We start from the raw sequence: 20095 nt of genomic DNA, 5'->3' as shown, positions 1-20095 counted from the left end.
AATCTGACTTTATCATGGAGTGCAAATTTTCATTTACCATATGTTTTATTGATAAAATTAATAAAATTTATCTATTCAGCATAGTGGAAACATTTTGAAATATAATTAGTATTCCATAATAGTGAGAATAAAAACTGTATAAACATTATAAAAACCTGCCAGAATTTTAAAGACTAATTTTGCTTGCCTCCTCATTGATTAATTTGCAAGTATCTAACTAAGCATTCGTACAGTATGTCCTGCAGAGTAATTTATAAATAAACATTAGCTTGGAATCTGTGTGGAATATTTATTGACCTCAGTACAGAGAATGCATTTTGAATTATTGGAAGATAAACACAGTCTGTCCTGGGAAGAACTAACATTTGATAACATTGGCATTTTGTGCTATGCTGAAAAATTATGTAAAATATACACTGAGTAACTTTAAGAGTTTTTCCCCCCCTAATGGTACAAGGTTATGGCATCATTGTGTAACAGGCAGAATTGTTTGATATGGAATGTCTTTGAAGGTGGGTGGAGGTTGGTACTGACTTTTCCCCTCACCTTTCAGTTTTTTTGAAAATGAGAAATATTGTATGAGTGAGTCCTGACATCATATCTACTTCAAGGCTACTATGAAGTTAGGCGGTATTTTGCTAATCAAAGATGGGCCGCAATGTCATGAAGACCCACCAGTCTTTATCTTCTTTAAGAGTTATCTAATTTCATTTTTTAAAATTCAAACTACAGTTAAGATATTGCTTAATTTGTTTTGTTTTCCAGATATGTTCACCCTAATACAGGGGTCCCCATCCCCCGGGCCATGGACCAGAACTGGTCTGTGGCTTGTTAGGAACTGAGCTGGAGATGAACAGTGGGCGAGTGAGTGAAGCTTCACCTGTATTTGCAGGCTCCCCCCAGTTCTAGCATCATTTCCCCACTTCCACTCAGATCATTAGACATTAGATTCTCATAGGAGCGTGGATGCTACTGTAAATTGTGCATGTGAAGAATCTAGGATGCATTGTCCTCCTCCCCTCCCACATCTGTGGAAAAATTGTCTTCCATGAAATTAGTCCCTGGTGCCAAAAAGGTTGGGATCCCCTGCCCTAATAGCTTTTGGGATATAAATGAATGGCACAAGGGCATGCAATAATTACCTGTTCTTTAGCTTTCCAGCTGAGCCAAAAATGTGAAAGAGTGTCATTCAAACACCTGCTCCATTGACAGTAATCTTGCATTTGAATGGATTCACATGTCTGCATTTTGAATGCATATACATATCTATATACTAGCCACTATTACAATCAGTCATATGCTAAGTGTAGCTGTAGCAGATAGGGCTAAAGTTCTTGTAATGAAATATAATTATTTGAATTATAATTATTTCAACAACATAACAAGAATTTGACCATCATCCCATGTATAGGGAGGCATTTCTCTTTTTATCCCATCTCATATTGAAACAGACATTGAATCAGACAGATTGCAATTTTCCCCCATAAATGTTTTAATCTTGGGCAATGCCAAATCCTAAAATGAGATGTGAGTGAAGTGAAAATTGTTTTGTTATTTTAGCAGTTCCTAAGAATAATCTTATGTACAAGTGGAATCTGCCAAAGCATCTGGAAAAGCTTTGGGTGATAACTTTTTGAGGATAAGATTGTCTGAATCTTCCTAAATACATCAGAGATAATATGTCATCATAAAGTGGGTATAATCCAAGGATAGTTAAATAATTATATTTATGGGTCAAACAGATTCAGGAAGCTCTGAAGTTTTATTTCTTTCATGTGGCAATAAAAGGATGCTTTCCATCAGAGAAAGATGAACAATAACTAGATGTTTCATACACAAGTTGTGCAAATGCATACCATATGTTCTTGTGTAAATACACATCTGGACAGCATAGAGTTTGTTTTTAAAGTTACTTATTATCAGTCCATAAAATTTGGAATTAATTATTCTCACTATTGTCTGATATTTATGTTTAGCAACAGACACAACACAGATTTTAACCTGGAGGATCAAATGTAATTTTTGCCCAGTCAAACAGGAAAAAAAATGGTTGTAGAAGTATCTTTAAAATAGAATCATTTCCCAAGAAAATTGGAAAATCATCAGAATTAAAAGTATATAGTCCAACAAATGATTCTCATATATAATTTACTGGCAGCTTACTCTCAGATAAGTGATTGCAATGTTAAAGCATTCAAAATTTTATAATTTTAGAATCATCAACAAAAATGTTTGTGGATATCAAATGCCATTCTTGCAAATTAAGCTTTTTCCTTCTGTCCTAAGTAACAGACTGGGGGATGAACTCAGTGCATTGACACAACCTGATAAAGTTGAGCTGAAAAGGGATTTCCTTTGTAGTTTTTGCTATGGAGTACCTTTTTCATAGAACAGCAAATGTGCCAAATTAACCAAAAGTGGATTTTGGCATTATCCTTATAACAACGAGTCCTTCTTATGTATAACCCATTATTTGGCGGGGGGGGGGGATAATCTTTCCATGTTCCTACTTTTATTAGGCTCTTTATGATCAGGTTGGCCAGCCTTCAGTCACTGGAACTAAAAAATATATAGTGTGAATCAAGTGTTTATATTGCCCTCCATGCAATTACAATTGTATGCAAACAGCATTCAAATGCAAATAGGAAGCTTTCACAAACAAATCTATCTCCCCATTGTGGATGTTCAACCCTCATCAAGTTCTGTCATACATCAAACCTGGATCTAGGTTGTAAGGGAATCAACACTTCTTACAGAGTTTTTCATATACCATTACTGTTCTGGAGTAAACAGGGAATTTTCATCAATATAGCTAACTCCAAACTATGTTGTGTTTTTTTTCAACACAGGGCATGGTTTCAGACATATAGCAGGACAAGAAGATGGGTAAGTGGATCCTATCTCTTCTTTCTCACAGAATGGATTATGAGTGTGGGAAAGAATTAAAAGAGTACAATTAAAGTGGCTTATATTTTATTATGTAAGGTACCTTCTTGCTATAAAACTTTAATATCTAAGACTAAGAATATGCTCTATTTATCTAGATAGTAAGATATTATATATCAAAGTAGTACATTTTCTTACAGGAAATCTTAATGTGCATATTTCTATGTATACACTCTTTAAATGTATATGTGTCCAAAGCAAGGAAGTTTACAAAATATTAATTTAAATGGCAACATTATTTAATTATTTTGGAATATCTGCCTGGCAAATTAATATACCAATAAAAGAAAAAAAGTAAGCTGAACTCCTGAATTCCTTGACAACATTCATACATATGTATCTAAAATGATTAAAACTGGTACAGATATAACTTCTTAAAGCTGTATGAAATATAGATTTATGATTTTGGTATCTTTGGGAATGCTCAGTCCTGGCAATGTGTTAAAATGTAGCAGCATGTTATTTTAATAGCTGATGGTCTAACAAATGTTGGCTTTCTGCCTGAGAAAAACACAACATAAAAATAGTGACACAAAAAATTGGAAATACTTGTCATCTTGCCCAGCATTTGGAGTGAGGACAAAAAGGCAAGGAATAAAATGAAAAAAAACCACACAAAAGCCTAGTGCATTGATTTAAAATGTGAATGTATATGAATACATATCAAACCCAATTTTTAAAAATTCAATACAAGCTTAGAAACAGAAATATTGTTTAAGTCTAAAATTGCAAACAATATGCAATTTAAGCTTTTAAACCCACATACATTTATATTTGTTAAACCCATCTAAAATAAAAATAAGAATCAAAACAAAAGTTTCAGGAGGAGGATTTTTTTTTCTTGCCAGAAACAATAGTTCCCGATTAAGAATTGGGTTTATATCAACACACTATGTGTAATTTTCAATTTGCATTCATTTTCCAATTTTACTTCACCCAGTCATATTCAAGCACCTAGGCAAATAGGATACTCAGCAGAATTACTTCTGGAAGTCCCAGGAAACTCAGAATGTTATTATATCACAATACTGCTTATCATTAGATTGATTTTATAAAGCAAAGCGGATGAGTAGTAGCTGATGTCTGCCTTCAACAGCACTCCTTCATTCAGTTTCAAATATATTTATTGGTGAGATGTCAGCTTTAAGAAACTCAGTCACAAACATCTGAACAGCACTGAACTAAAACGATCTCCTTTGACACTGTCAGCAGGTATGTTTTAGCAAATGAGGCAGTAGAAAGTCTTGGTTCGAAATTATTCCAATATTTAGCTTTTTTTTTTGTTAGCTGAAAAGCAGTAATAAAACCACAATAGATGCACATTATAGAAACAATAAAATGCAATGGATGAGTCTGATTAATGCAATCAGCATTAGTTCGTGCAAATATCATCATTGAATGCCATCTTGCAAAGCTAGTGACAAGTAGAATTTACCCTACTTCAGTTTTTAAAATTTCATTATCACTCATGCTCATCTATAATCAGGACTAGGACTTTCCTCACAGACTTTCCTCCTTACTTACTTAGAAATCTAGTTAAGGGTATCAATATAACTTTTTGGGGGAGAAAGATTGGAGAACTCAGGCAAAAAGGACCAATTGGTTTTCTGCTTAGGGTTATATGATAATGTATGAAAACAGGGCAGAACCCAACACTGCAAATACATGCTTGCTAAGTATTGCTGCATTGCAGGTGCAGGCTGCTGATGTCATCAGGGGAGATATAAAATGTAAAGAAGTTTTCTGCTGTTGTCCCAGAGTAGAAGAAATCCTGAAAGTAGGGGGAGGGACCCAATACTGTTGTTTCAAACAACCTCTAAAAGCTAATCTCACATACTAATTGACAAACATAATCTGTATTATATTTAACTGAACTGGCTCACAGACTCGTGCTTAATGATAAATAGAAATGTGGCCAATTTGTGAAATCCAAGGCATAGTTGATTGAAGAATTTAAATAGTATGATCCTTTAAAATGAAGAAAGCTAACAAGGGGATGAGCTTATCAATACTAATGGAACAATGCTTATATTTCTTTTTAACAAATGTGAACTGAAGGATGACTGAAAATATTTCAGATGTGTCTCCATTCTGGGGAAGACACAGAAGCTCTGTTCCCAAAGTGGAAATTATTTCATAATCCTGTCTCCCAAGTACAGATTTACTAGGGTATGTGGCTGCACACTATTAGAGGAGCTGGTTTTATGTTGCTAGTTTTGGGCTTCCATTTCATGTCCTAATTTTATGTTTCCTTTCTCAAGCAGAGCAAAAAATTAATAAAAATGCATGGTGAAGTGAACTACAGATGGATTTGAAGTGGGATTCTCTTATTATTATTTCTGCAATATCTCCTATGTGGCTCTAATATGTGTGAGAAAGAAGGGGAAAGAAAATTCTGCCAGTTTCCATATCATCTTGCTAGTCAGCCACTGAATATGGGCTGGAAGCAACCTCTTAGCCTTATCTCCACCATTGCTGTTGTTTCCTTGCTCTGGAGTTTAAAATTTTGAATTGCTTTCATGGCATTTTCCTCTTGAAAATAAAGTTGATGTCTGTAATATTCCAGAAGCAGATGGCATAACCTGAATAGGTTTTGTTGTACTTGGCACCAATTATATGTGAATAAAAGCGAGAGAGACCAAATGCTTCAAGTTTACCCAGCACACTTAGTTGTTTCTCCTTCTGCTATTCCACTCAATTAAGAAGAAAATTAGTAGATGGAATAGATTACTAATAGTGTTCTTTTATACTATGAATTGATTTGTGATACAGTTACCAAAAGAGTTGGCCATTGTTGATGTAAGCAAAAGCTATGATTTGGGCAATTTTTCATGCAGAGTTAAAAACATAAGGCTTGCCTTATGTTTTATGTTATATTGCCAGTAGGAAATATAAGAAAGATAACTGCTTCAGTTAGCTGATTTTGATCATCATGAAATATTGTTTATTGTAATTTTATTCTGCCTTGTAGGACTGATACAGGTAGTCCTCAACTTACAACAGTTCATTTATAGTGATTGTTCAAAGTTACAACGGCACTGAAAAAAGTGACTTATGATCAAATGGGCAAAACTCACTTAAATGTAGCAACATACACCTGGGGCTCAATTATGGTCGTAAGTCAAGGACCACCTGTATTTTTCTATGCTCACCATTTGTTAATATATTTAATTTGAATGCTAGGTAAAACAAAAACCACTTCACAAGGTGTTTTTTTTTCTTAAAAATGACTTTTTAGATTTTTCTGAAAGACACTAAACGTTCTGCTCAGCCTCACATCTGAGGCTTCCAGATTTCAGAAACCTCAGATCCATGACACATGCCTCTCCTTCACAAGATGGCTTCAATAGGCAACCCCACTCACCATTGTAGTTTCAGCTATTGAACCAAAGCTGTTGATAAATATGTTGCAGGTAACATTTACAGGAGGACCTGCAAATTGAATAATAAATAGAAAAAAAATGACAGTTTGTGTTTATCACATATATCAAGGATAGTTGTTTCAGTGCCAGTGGCATTGCCGCACTTACCATTGTGGTTTCTGTGACTGATCCAAAACTGTTGATAAAAATATTGCAAGTAACGTTTACTGGAGGACCTGTGAAATGCAATAAAAATGTTGCAATATATATATATATATATATATATATATCATAGAAAAGTTCTTCTCCACCAGCATCTATGCAATCTGAAGCAGTAGCTGCTGAAATTAAGCAAAACGTGAGACACAACAACAAATGATACAAATCCTGATCAATTTTTCTAACCTTCCTTTTTCCATTGCAGTGAACATTATTAATCCAATTTATGGTTTAATGACAAATGCAGCAAAAATGATCTTGAAGCACAAATAGTCATTGTGATCTGAGACAACCATAAGATTCTCTGCAGAGAAAGTACTGTCATCTGGAATTATCATCCAGGGGTGGGTTCTTGCCAGTTCTAACCTCTTCTGTAGAAGAGGTTCCACAAATCTACAGTGCCATTTAGAACAGGTTCCATCTCCCTCCCCCCGCCCATCCACACATTATCAAGATGAAGAATGAGAGGAGGAATTCTGGGAGTTGAAGTCCACAGGTCTTAAAACTGTCAGGTTTGAACATCTCTGGGGTTTTTTCTGAAGGGTTAGGGGTGCAAGAGTCTTGTAACTTGACAGCTTTAAGACTTGCACACTTCAATGCCAGAGTTCCTGAACCAACATGACTGGAAGAGGAATTCTGGGAGTTGAAGTCCACAAGTCTTAAAGCTGTCAAGTTTGAACACCCCTGGGGGGGGGTTTCTAAAGGGTTATGGGTGCAAGGGTCTTGTAACTTGACAGCTTTAAGACTTGTGTGCTTCAAATGGCAGAGTTTCTGAGCCAACATTTTGGTTGTTAAGCAAGAGCGTTGTTAAGTGAGTTTCACCACATTTTACAAGTTGGCCATGCCCACCCAGTCACATGGCCGGCAAGCCACTCCCACCTGGTCACATGGCCAGCAAGCCACTCCCACAAAGCAGGCCACAACTACAGAAGAGGTTCTAAAAAAATTTGAAACCCACCACTGTTCTCATCTCTGATAAATTGTACAAAAAACAACTGAGACTAAATTATTTGAATGCATTGTTTTCCCACATATTTCCCTTTGTCAGTCTTAAATCAGAATAGAAAGAGGAGAATGGCTTCTTAGAAGAAAGCCACCTAGCATGAGGGAGCTAAACTAGCTTCTGATATTATTCTTGGGTAAAAGTGGGGATTTAATAATCTAAAAGTTTTCATAGAACAATGATTTATGCCATCCAATTGTGTTAAACAAACAACCTTAAAACAAGACTGTCTTCTATAACAAGCAAAGTGTAAAACTGGTGACAGTGTATTTTAGGGATGGGGGGATCCTCTGTTGGAATAGTTGTTTCATTCTTATCCTTTTTAAAGACAGCAAATATAAAGGAGATAGAAAGGTGGTAGTGGTCTAGCTGTAGCCAAGAACTAAGCAACTTAGCTGATAGCAATAGCAACTAAGCAGATATTAGACAACATGCTTTCTCATATTAAGGTACTGCCAGATATTATTCATAGTCAGTATGTATGCTATATATACTATGTACAAATATGCATTATACTGTTAGCACTACAAACATATAATGCTAAAAGTCATAGAAAAACCATACACTAGTATTATCTTTTTACTAAATAAATGCACAAGGGAAAAAGAGATGAAATCAGGTGTAGAAAAATTAAGTAAGTAGTAAGAGAAATTAAGATATCCAAAACAGAAATAGCAATAGCAATAGCAGTAGACTTATATACCGCTTCATAGGCCTTTCAGGCCTCTCTAAGCGGTTTACAGAGAGTCAGCATATTGCCCCCAACAATCTGGGTCCTCATTTTACCCACCTCGGAAGGATGGAAGGCTGAGTCAACCCTGAGCCGGTGAGATTTGAACCGCTGACCTGCTGATCTAGCAGTAGCCTGCAGTGCTGCATTTAACCACTGCGCCACCTTGGCTCATAAATGACATTAATGAAATGACATTAGAATGAAAGTTCCTGATTTGCAATGCAAATTTTAACTATAATATTACAACAGCACTACACATAATAATCAACCATAAGCAAATAAGCAGATAATCACTGAGATGCAAGAATACTAGTTTCTGTCCCTCTCCCAATGGGGAGGGAGGGAGCAATGGGCATTTGGGAGAGGAAGCATGAGGGTGGTATGAGAATTGCTGAGAATTGATGGGGAGACTTGGACTCAGAGAGCATGGCTTGTTTAACATTTTCAAGGCCAACCATCTTGCGCAAATACATTCCAGATATGATAAAGATCTTAAAATGGAAGGTTTCCATGATAAAATGACTGAGTTAGATAAAATTTTGATAGGTACTGATGAAAAGGTAATTTAAAAACTATATGGATATTTATTAGAAGTTAAGCTAGAAGAAGAACAAGTTAAAGAATCTATGATTGCTTGGGGGAAAAACTTGGCAAAAATTGTGGTCTCAAAATTATAAAATGACAATGTCAACAGCATATAAAGAAATTTTGTCTAAGATGTTTTACAGGTGGCATCTATCCCCAACGAGAATAGCAAGAATGTTCAAGAATAAATTGGAAAAGTATTGGAAATGTCATCAGATACCAGGTTCATATTACCATATGTGATGGACTTGCATAGAAGCTAAAAGATATTGGACTAAAATCCACACCTGGTTGGAAAAAATGATACAAAAACATATAGACTTTAAACCAGAAATCTTTTTATTGGGAATTATACCAGAAACATACAATAGAGAATTGAAATATTTGATTGTAAATGTGTTAACAGCAACTAGATTTGTATTTGCTATAAATTGGAAAAATGTGAAAATACCAACGCAGGAGGAAGTTATTAACAAAATAATGGCATGTGCAGAAATGAGTAAATTGACATTTGAAATTAGAAAACAAGAAGATGAGCAATTCTATAAGACATGGGATTTATTTTATCAATGGTTAGATAAAAAAACATGGAAATGGAAGATACTAGAGAATGTTATAATACAAGAATAATAGAATGATATTGAATATAATGTAAAGATATATTATTATTGGATAGATTGAAGATTATGTAATGAATTGTTATAATATAAATGATCTCAATATTTAATATATCTCATTGAAAATGAAGGAATAAATAGTGATAGTCATACAAATGAGGTATAATGATAATAAACATATTCGATTTGATAATATTTGATTTCATGTAAATTGCAAGTGATCTCTATGGAAAGGATACACAAAAACCTTGTAACCAATCAACACACTATATGTAATGGAAGATGGTTTATGTTTTATGTCTTGGTTGTCTATGTCTGTCTAAAAATTTAAAAAAAAATTAAAAGGCCAACTATCCTGGGAACAGCATGCACAAGGGTGGCATGGAGCACTTGGACCAGAGACGTTCCCAAAACATCATTCTGGATGTTGAACTCTGTTTGCCTGACTACTGGGGGGTGGGCTCTGGGGTAATTTTTAATTTGTCTTGTTTGTGCATGTTTCCTTCAAACCTTGCCTGATGTTTGCTGCGTTCAGTTCGTTCTTAGTAAAAGTAAGTGGAAATGAGAATGGGAAAGCAGAAAGAGACTCTGAGTTTCATAGTGGCATGTGAGATGCCAAGATCCCTCTTGCTTGGACTGTCTTGATTCCAGAAATGGAACTCTTATATGAACTGGAGGAAAGGGTTCTTAAAAATTGGCAGCCAAAAGCAGCCAAAAAAGGGGAAGTGATCCCAATGCCCAGAGGAAAGAAAACAAAAGAACTGAGGGAGTTAAGGGCAGTCATGTAGGAGCACCCAAAAAGTGACCTCAGAATCCCCAAGGAGTACTGGGATCTACAAGATCTGTTTAATGAGAAAGACTCTTACGCACTCCTCCTCATCACCCCACTGATTGTGGAATTGAAATCTTTCTTGAGATTAAACTCCAAAAACCTAAACTCTACTCAATGCCTCCATGAGAGCTAGAGGAGCTTCACACATTCATAGACAAAAACTTTAAACTTGGATTTATTCAACCACCTAGACCACGAGTGGCAGCCACAGTGTTGTTCTGTGAGAAAGAAGATGGAACCCTTCGTTTGATGATTTTGCCTTTGGCATTGACTATAGAGGACTAAATTCTGTGTGCATAAAAATGTTTACTCATTGCCTCTGATGAAAGACACGCTTGCATATGGAGCCAAAGGCAAAATAATCACAAAAATAGATTTGCAGGAGGCTTATTACTGAGTTTCAATCAAGGAGGGCGATGAGTGGAGAACTGTGTTTAGCTGCCCTCTGGGATGCTTTCAATTCCAAGTGCTTCCCTTTGGTTTGCAGAGAGCCTCTGCTGTTTTCATGCAACTGTTCAATGAGGTGTTACATCACTACTTATATAAAGGGGTGCTGGTGTATTTGGATGATATTTTAATATATACTGAGACTATGGAGAATCATGTGAAGTTGGTGTGAGCAGTCCTAAAAAGACTTCGAGCAGCCGAATTGTATGGAAAGCTCTCTAAATGACAATTTCACCAATATAATTGATTACCTGGGTTACTCACTCATGAAGGAGTAGTGATGCATCCAGTAGATATGGCCCCTCCCTACATTAGAAAGCAATTACAAAGTTTCTTAGGCTTTGAACTAGGAAGCAATTGCAAAGTTTTTTAGCCTTTGCCAATTTCTACTGGCAATTTATCCTCTCATTTGCCAAAATCACATTACCAATCACCAACCTTTTAAAAACTAAATGCAAGGGTAAACTGAAGCCAAGTCAGCCACTGACTTGAAAAACTTCAACAGCTGTCCCAAAGGTGCTTTTTTTTCAAGAGGCAACTAGACTTTCTGGTTTTTCTTTGAAGACATTTCATTTCTCATCCAAAAAACTTCTTCAGTTCTGACTGAATGGTGGGAAATGGAAGGCTTTATATTTTTTGCAGACACCAGGTCCTTTACACTCTTTTAGCAGGTCATTAAGTTCACCTGGAGGTTTATCTGTGTCATCAGGATCATCTGAGTGGTGCAAATTGGTGTGGAGCCTTCTTGGAACTATTGAAAGGACTTTGTTGTAAATTGGAGATAGATGAGATGAAAAAAAAGCACCTTTGGGACAACCATGACCTGGATGACTGAGAATCTCCATAGACAACTTCAACAGCTGTTTGTGATGGAATCTGTGCTAAAGCACCCTGACTCAAATGATCCTTTCATAATTCAGGCAGATGCTAGTGATGTAGCTGTGGGAGCTGTAATATTACAAGAGAAGAGCCTGCTGCAACCTTGCATGTATACCTCTAAAAAACTTACTGAACCTGAGCAGGTGTGTGCAGTATGGGAGAAGGAGGCATATACAATAAGGTGGGTTTTGCTTACTCGATGGCATTTTCTGGAATGAGCAAAAACACTGTTTGAAATGTGGACTGATCATAAAAATCTAGAGGCTCTGAAAAACCCATTTAAACTATCCCATAAGCAAGTCCACTGGGCTTAATACTTTAACAGGTTCAATTTCACCCTATACTATATTCCAGGTGGAAAGAATTTTATGGTGGATGCTGTATCCATATTGCCTCAATACAATAGTATTAAAGCCAAAGTGGTTTGACTAGTCATTCCCTCTAAGCAGCTAGCCACTCCAGTGACCACTAGATCTCAGGGGAGAAAGGCGTCTGAGATGTCAAATGATCTGTGCAAGAAGCTGAAAGAAGTGCTAAAAATTGATAAGTGGCTCATTGCTCATAAGAAGGAATGCACCATGTGTGATGGACTGGCCTTGGTTAGAATTAAGTGTGCCCTTGAGCTTGAGAAACACAATTTTACAGGGTGCTCATAACTAAGTCTGCAGGACACTTTGGTTTCATTAAAAACCCTGCACTTGATGAAGCAGAAATTCTCATGGCCCTTCTTTGAAAAGGACATTAAAAGCTCTGTGGCCAGCTGTCCAATCTGTGAAGTAGCAAAGAGACCATCAGGGAAACCGACAGGACTCTTGAAAAGTATGGCAAGTTCACAAGCACCATAGAAAGAGATATCTATAGGCTTTCTAGTGGAACTACCTGAGAGTTGGGAAAACACTGTTATTTGGGTCATTATAGACCTTTTCTTGAAACAGGTACATTTTGTCCCTTGCTCCAAGATTTTCTCTGCAAAAATGTTAGCCAAACTTTTTGTGCAACACCATTGCATGGTGCTCCTGAATACATCATCTCTGATGGGGGGGGTGCACTTCACATCACAGTTTTGGTGGGAGTTTTTGAAGCTGTTAAAAACAATCCAGGGCTTAAGCTCCTCTCACCATCCTCAAACTAACAGAATGTGTGAGAGAATTAATTCAATCCTGGTACCCCAGGTGCTACACTAATTACTAACAGGACAACTGCCAGTTGTCATGGAAATGAGGAGGGAGGGAACAAAGGATATTTGAGAGGGGAAGCATGCAGGTGGTGTGAGAGTGGAATTGCTGAGAATCAATGCGGAGGCTTGGACTCTGAGAGGTCAGTGTTACATATTTTATGTTATATGTTATGAATATATCACAAATATAAGTTATGAATATAGAGGACCTGTAATACAGCCATAGATAGCCTTTTCATGAACTTACTGGGAAACTCACATTGCTGGAATGTGTATACTACCGACAAGGAAAGATTCTAAGTGAGTGTATGAATTATTTATTGTTGGTGATATGAGGTAGAACATTAGTCAGCATAAGAGATGTAGTGGATTACACTTTTCATAGAGTCATGGAAGAGGAAGTAAAAATGTGAAGTTCCTGACAAGACCAGGGCAATATGTACCATACCTATGGATTCAGAGTAAACAAGCTGGATATAAAGAGAAGACTGGAATGAATCCAGACCTCTGAAGTTCAAGTTGACTTTTGTTGGAGCAGGGGACATCCTGAGTCTGCTTCCCAGCCCACTCTAACACAGCATGATCACCTATGTTTAGAGTCTGTGTGAGTATTGTGTGAATGTGTAGCCTAGGTGGCCAACAAAACGTATAGCAACTTGAGTAGGCTTGTTGGGCATAGTTATTTGAAAAGCTTTGTTGAGCATAGTAAGTTGAGTAGTCTTGGTGGCCATAGCTTATTGTAGTAAGATAATTTTGAAATTAGAAAAGTATATGTACAAATATAAAGGAACTATTTAAGCTTAGTTGCACACTTGCTTTGCTTTTTTTCTGAATAACACAAGAATAAAAGAGCTATTGGAAAACTCTATTTTGAGTGGCTTGACTTCAGGTTTATGTTACCAGCTTTAACAACTTCAAAGGAATGGGATGCACAAGGGCAGTACAGAGTACCAGGATCAGAGGCGTTCTCAAAATATCATCGTGGCCAATGATTGGACTCTGTCTGCATGACACTGGGGGGTGGAATCTGGGGTAAGTTTCAATTTGTCTTTTTCATGCACATTTACTTCAAACCTTGCCTGAGTTTTGCTGCAGTCAGTTCATTCTTAGTAAAACCTTTTCTCTGAATCTATAGATTTAAGGGTTTTCTTTCATAGGAATTGATTGGAGGCAGCCCCGACAATTTGTCTGAATGCAAATTGTTTCCAGTGTGATTCAGTTCAAACAGTTGTCTTCTCAAAGCACTACTAACCGAGCAATGCAAACTGTTCTGTTTTCATCATTTTGCCCTTCCCATTGCTATAGTATTACATATTTAATAATGTTTGCTTATGAACCTACATCTGCCAAGTACAAGAGAAAAAACATCGTTGATGTAATTAAATAATAAATTAATTTGTTTGTTTAATTGCTAATTAAAATTTGAATTGGAGATGGGTTCCTGAAAATATTAGAACCTATGTTCCTACTCCTTTCCAATACCCAAAAAAGAGATTCAAATTAGCTTACTTCAGATGGGAAGGCCTAGTTCTCTGGAAAATATTCTAATACTGGAAAAAGTAGAAGGAAAGAGAAGAGGATTTCATACTCTATTGCTATTACTAAAGTATTGATCAATAGAGGGCTCAAGATTGAACTTCTGGCATATCCTTCAATGTCTTTCTAAAATGTGAAGAGAAATTGTTAATGACTACTCTTTGAGTGTAATTTGTGACACATCTATGTTTCTATTTAATAGTTATGCCATTCAAGCCACTCTTAACTGGTTTGCTAATAAAGTGATGTGATATTTTTCAAATGCTATCAATGGAATCAAGACATACTGCATTTCCGCAGTCCATTAAAAAAATTAGGTGAATAAAAAATACCAAAAAAAATTAAGACTAATCTGGCAATATTTGTTTTTGACCAATTTTCTGGAAATAACTGCACTGTATTCAGGGTGCTTGAAAATCTATCCCTGCATTAAAATCTTCCCAGTACTGAAGTCAGACTGTCTGGTCTGTTGATTTTTCAATTTTCCTCTTTTTGAAGATAGGAATCCTAACTCTAAAAACCTTTGCTATTCCCTCAGTAAGCTAGCATTTAACTTGTTTTTCAGGCATAAAACTACCGCTAGACTATTATCTACTTCCTTAAGTACACCAGGATGCAATTCATCTCATCCTATAAATCTAAATTCATTCAAATAGCAGGATATTCCTGAAGATATTTATATTGATATTAAGTTTCAATACTCTCCTGATCATTACAGTTTCCTGGTGGAATATTTACTTTTTAGTTGGAAAATACTGAACCAAAACAGGAGTTGAGTAGCTTTATCTTTTCTTTATTACCTGTTAGCATTCTGATCTATTTGTCAAACAATTGGTATAATGTTTATTTTATTTTGTTTTTAGTTTGAACTTCTTATAAAATGCCATTTTTCTTATTCTTATCCTTCTTCACTATTTTCAGCTCACTCCATCTATCTCTTTCTGGTACAATCTCCATAATTCCTGACTTGGTGTCACACACACATACATACACACATGTTTATAAATGTATACATATATACACATGCATACACACAAACACATACACACACAACCACACACGTATATATGTATGTCTCTAGATATCCTAATTAGATTTTTTTTTTCAATTCTGCTTTCAGATTGTTAAAAAGAACCAAGCAACACAGCCTTACTATATGCCATTCTAAATTTAGTAAGTCAACTTTTTCTGAGAGGTCAATGAACAAAGCAAGCACAATCCCTGGGAGAAGACTGACGAGGATTCAAAATGCAAAGCATATTCTTTAACATTATATTATGACACATATGAAAAATAGTTGCAACCAGGATCACTAGCTGAGGAAAAGGAACATAACCATGGAGGAAAAGGAATGAGAGGAAAAGAAACAACATAATGTTGGAAAGATTTTTTCCCCACAATATTCCAAATGTTACACAATATTGTAGCATTTGAGAATTTTTCACACAATAGAATAACTATTTTCTAATATTTGTTCCTGTCTACTATGCAATGTTATGTCAGCATTCAGTTTAAGTTGGTTTAATAATGACTTACTGTACCACTGCTCTTGAGTCTTATTCAGGTAGGGCAAAATATGAATATAAACTTTTCAAAATAAAATAAACAAAAATATGTATGATCCACAAAAGAAATAAAAATGCTGCAGTCAAATAAGCTTGAGTTATGACAATTAATATTTTAGATACACTCTAAAATATTTTTTTCTTGTGCTCTTCTATTATTTCTGCTTTCTTAGATGGACTATAAGCCTGACATCTATATTCAGCTTCTATAGTTGTCAACATAACTTACCCTTCAAACAGTGGTGGATTGCTGCTGGTCCGCACCGGTTCTCACGAACCAGTTCGTCACTGGACCCGGAAGTAAGTTCCGGAACGCCTGCCCGGCCCTGTCGCTCGCTCACTCGCTCGCCCGTCTGGAAGCAGCTCCATTGCTCGCACCCCGTGCCCGTCCGCACTATCCTAGCCCCACCCATGGGTCACTGATTGGCTGGCTCACCAATCGCCCCACCTGCCTCTAAAAACCCTATCTAAACCCACTTACCTTTTTTCCTGCTTGGATCTCTATTGCTGCCTGCCGACTCCGAGGAGGTAAGTAAACTGCAACTAAGGGCAGGGCAGGGGGGGGGGGGCCAGCGGCAGGCCATCTGGAGCAGCCTGCCACAGCCCTGAACTATAAGCGAGACCAGTGACCTTTTGCGGTCTTGCAAGGATCCCGGGGTTGCTTATAGCACAGGGCCACATGGCCGCCAGAAAGCACGGGGTGGGGGCAGGAGCTTACGCAGTGCGGTCAGCATCTTGGACAAGTTCGGGGACCTCGCAAGGCCTTTGCAAAGTCCCCAGACTTGCCCAAGATGCCAGGCCACCAAAAAGCATGGACGCGGGCACAAGGACGGGCGCGGGAGCTTACGTGGCATGGCCTGTTTCCTAGGATCTCCTAGGTGCAGTACAGATGGTATTTTGTGCTGGCCACACTGCATCCCCAAGCCCTCCTGTGCCACATTCTGATGGAACCAGAGGGCAGCGGCAACAGCAGCAGGAGGAAGCTGGAGTTTGTCAAGCCAGCATGGCGAGGCGTCCCCTGAGGAGCTGAGAGCCTTGAGAGAGGGAGCAAGTTCCACCTGAGAGAAGGCAAGAAGGTGCGGGGAGGGAGCTTGGGCAGCTGCCACAAGTTTACTGCGGGGGCGAAAGAAGGTGTCTTAGACTACTTTGAATGGGCAGTTGGGGGGAGGGAGGAGATAGGAGGTGAGGGATAGTGGAATCCTTGCTGCTTTCTGAGCTTGGTAGTTTTCTTATAGACATTTCATTACCAAACTAGGTAACATCATCAGTACTAGAAGAGAGTGGGGTTAGGGGAGAAGGAGAAGAAAGTTAGGACAAAAAGGAAAAAGATAAGGAGGGAGAGGACTGTAGGGTTCTTTGTTGTTCTCTGAACTTGGTGGTTTTTAATTATTTTTAGGGAATTTTTATTTATTTATTGTTTATAGAATGTTTATTAGAAGAAATGTTATTCCTTTTTGCAAATGTTTTATTTGTGATGCAATATGTTGCTTTTAAGTGTACAGGTTGGTGCATGGTTTGTGTGTCTCAAGGTGGCTGCTTTTCTATGGGCATGCCAGGTTGGTGCAAGGCAGCTTTGCCAGATTTTGTGTGTTTCTGTGTGATACCTGGTTGTTTAGGTAATTGTGATGTGGTTGCTGGTTCTGTGAGCTTCCTGGCATTGTCCTTTATAATTTCCCACAATGCCTTGATGGTTTTTATTCCAGTGGCTTTGTCTTTCCTGTTCTTAGGGTTAGGGGAAAAAACTGGTTTCATCTGCAGTCTTTTGGGGGGAAATTGTTACTTTTCAGTGTTTTCCTGGCACTGTCATAGTTTGTGTCTGTGAGTGTGTAATGTCCCACAGTTATCTACACATTAATAATGATCAAGTACTAATAATATTTCCTTATACATTTTAATGACCTTTCCTTACATAATTGGTGTTTTCTTTCATACTTTTAGATTTCTAATTGCTGTTTCTGTTTGTTAGCAATTGATAAAACAAATCCCACATGAAAAAGTATTCGAAGCCTTCTTGATTTTGTCAATTTATTCATTCCTGCACATTCTAATATTTATTTATTTTCATATCTTTGTTTTTTCCACTGTTGTGCAAACACAATTCCAACAGCTGTTAACATGTGTAAAATTCAATATCTATTTATTCCCTTTGAAATACTAGTAGTAAGCTATTTACCTATGTAAGTAGCTCTTTTATTGTTTTGTGTACTTATTTTAATCTTATTTAAGTAGTAAGTGCACAAAATAATAAATTTCCTTTTTTAATACCTTCTTTTTGTAGATCATCCATTGGGGCAAAGAATTCAGTGACATCGTCTTGGCCACTCCCATCCGGTCACATGACTGCCAAGCCACTCCCACCTGGTCACATGGCTGGCAAGCCACTCCCACCTGGTCACATGGCCAGCAAGCCACTCCCACAAAGGAGGCCACACCCACAGAGTAGGTTCCAAAAAATTTTGAAACCCACCACTGAAATAAACCATGTAGTAGCTATCATCTTATGATTTCTGCATCTCTTCTGGTTGCATAAACACTCTGAATAGGTGAGGAAGATGTTAACCTGTAGTAAAGCCTACGTGTAGGAAGCAAGAATGCTGCCTCTTTAACTGATACAATCTAGATATATCCTAGGGAAGTAACCTGAAGCATGACATGAAGTATTCCAACAGCTGTTAACATGTGTAAAATTAAATATGTATTTATTCCCTTTGAAATACTAGTAAGTAGTAAACTACTTACCTTCTGTAAATATCTATTTTATTGTTTTGTGTACTTATTTTAATCTTATTTAAGTAGTAAGTGCACAAAATAATAATTTTCCTTTTTTATATCTTCTTTTTGTAGATCATCCATTGGGGCAAAGAATTCAGTGACATTGTCTTGGCCACTCCCATCCGGTCACATGACTGCCAAGCCACTCCCACCCAGTCACATGGCCGGCAAGTCACCCCCACCCGGTCACATGGCCGGCAAGCCACTCCCACAAAGGAGGCTACACCCACAGAGTAGGTTAATTTTTGAAACCCATCACTGCCTTCAAACTAACACCACAGCATGACACAATTATATCTTTGGGAAGCATCATCATTCAGATTTTCTGCCTTCTCTGCAGGAAGAATCAAAGTGTAAATTCAGTTTTTCAAGCTCCCAAAGAATAATACCTACATTCTAAATAGTAGGAAGCTTTCAGCATTTTCTATAAGATAAAAACAAGAATCACAATGTTTTCAGAAAGATCCATTCTTTTTGATATCAAGATTCAATTTTATCTTATGCTAAGTTAGCTCCAGATGTGGGCTGAAAATATTTTGAATTATATTTGATGTTTGCAAGAACTCAGACCTGAGCTAAAGAAATAAGTAGGAACAAGGGGAAAAACCAAATTCTGGCTTAGTTTCATATTTAAATTAAATATAAATTACAAGTAATGTGCTTATTCCATAATTATTTAAACCACACAATTTGGAAGCACCTTTGGAGATATTTGGATCAAAGCTTTGGGGAGTACATAGGTCCTGTGGCTTCATGTTGTGTTCTCATAGGTACAGCTTCATATTATATCCCATTCAGAATAAAAATCTGAGAAAGCTTATTGTCATTGGAGCTTTGCTTCAAATATATTTTGTTTCCATTGTAAAATATATTTTTAAAAGTAAGAGATTGCTCCAGAGTTAAAAGAGTAGATACCTACTAACCCACTCAATTCTGAAAGTGGGAGACTGAGCTATGTTGAGGGATGAGATCCCTATGATTGATACCACCAGAGAAAGGTGAACATCATGTTTGGTATGTTTTCCTTGGACATAAACTATTTGAGTGGGAGAAAAGAGAAGTGACAGATTCATTCATCCAAGCAAAAAGCTCTTAAAAGGATGCCTTTGAATGTTTTCAGCCATGTTTATGGTGGCGACTTAGAACTGTCATCTCTTTTTTTCTGGTGTGCTGCATTAGTATATAAACAATATGATTTTCTTCATGTGGGGATTTGTTTTTAGCTAATGCAAGGGAAAATTTCATTGGGCTGGATGTGTGTGTGTGTTTGTGTGTATGTGTGTGTGTGTACGTATGTATATACATACATACATACATACATACATACACATACACATACACATACACATACACATACACATACACATACACATACACATACACATACACATACACATATATATGTTATATTTGTGCTGATAA

The 20095-nt window shown here is 37.0% G+C and overlaps 1 protein-coding gene across 2 annotated transcripts in view; it reads right to left on the bottom strand.

The window, feature by feature from the left end:
• GLRA2 (glycine receptor alpha 2) overlaps nucleotides 1-20095 on the bottom strand; it is a 154880-nt gene that overhangs the window by 121440 nt on the left and 13345 nt on the right. Inside the window, exon 3 of one of the 2 annotated variants that reach the window (XM_014070879.2) lies at nucleotides 6477-6544. In XM_014070879.2, the coding sequence (XP_013926354.2) occupies nucleotides 6477-6544 (68 nt within the window). Of the gene's footprint in view, nucleotides 1-6310; nucleotides 6379-6476; nucleotides 6545-20095 lie in introns of both variants that reach the window. The other variant, XM_087726230.1, reaches the window with a different exon arrangement.

This window comes from Thamnophis sirtalis, unplaced genomic scaffold (genome assembly GCF_051295495.1).
Source record: "Thamnophis sirtalis isolate CommonGarterSnake01/CBP01778 unplaced genomic scaffold, rThaSir2_p1.2 scaffold_12, whole genome shotgun sequence".
NCBI lineage: Eukaryota > Metazoa > Chordata > Lepidosauria > Squamata > Natricidae > Thamnophis > Thamnophis sirtalis.
This window is presented reverse-complemented; position numbering and strand designations above follow the sequence as displayed.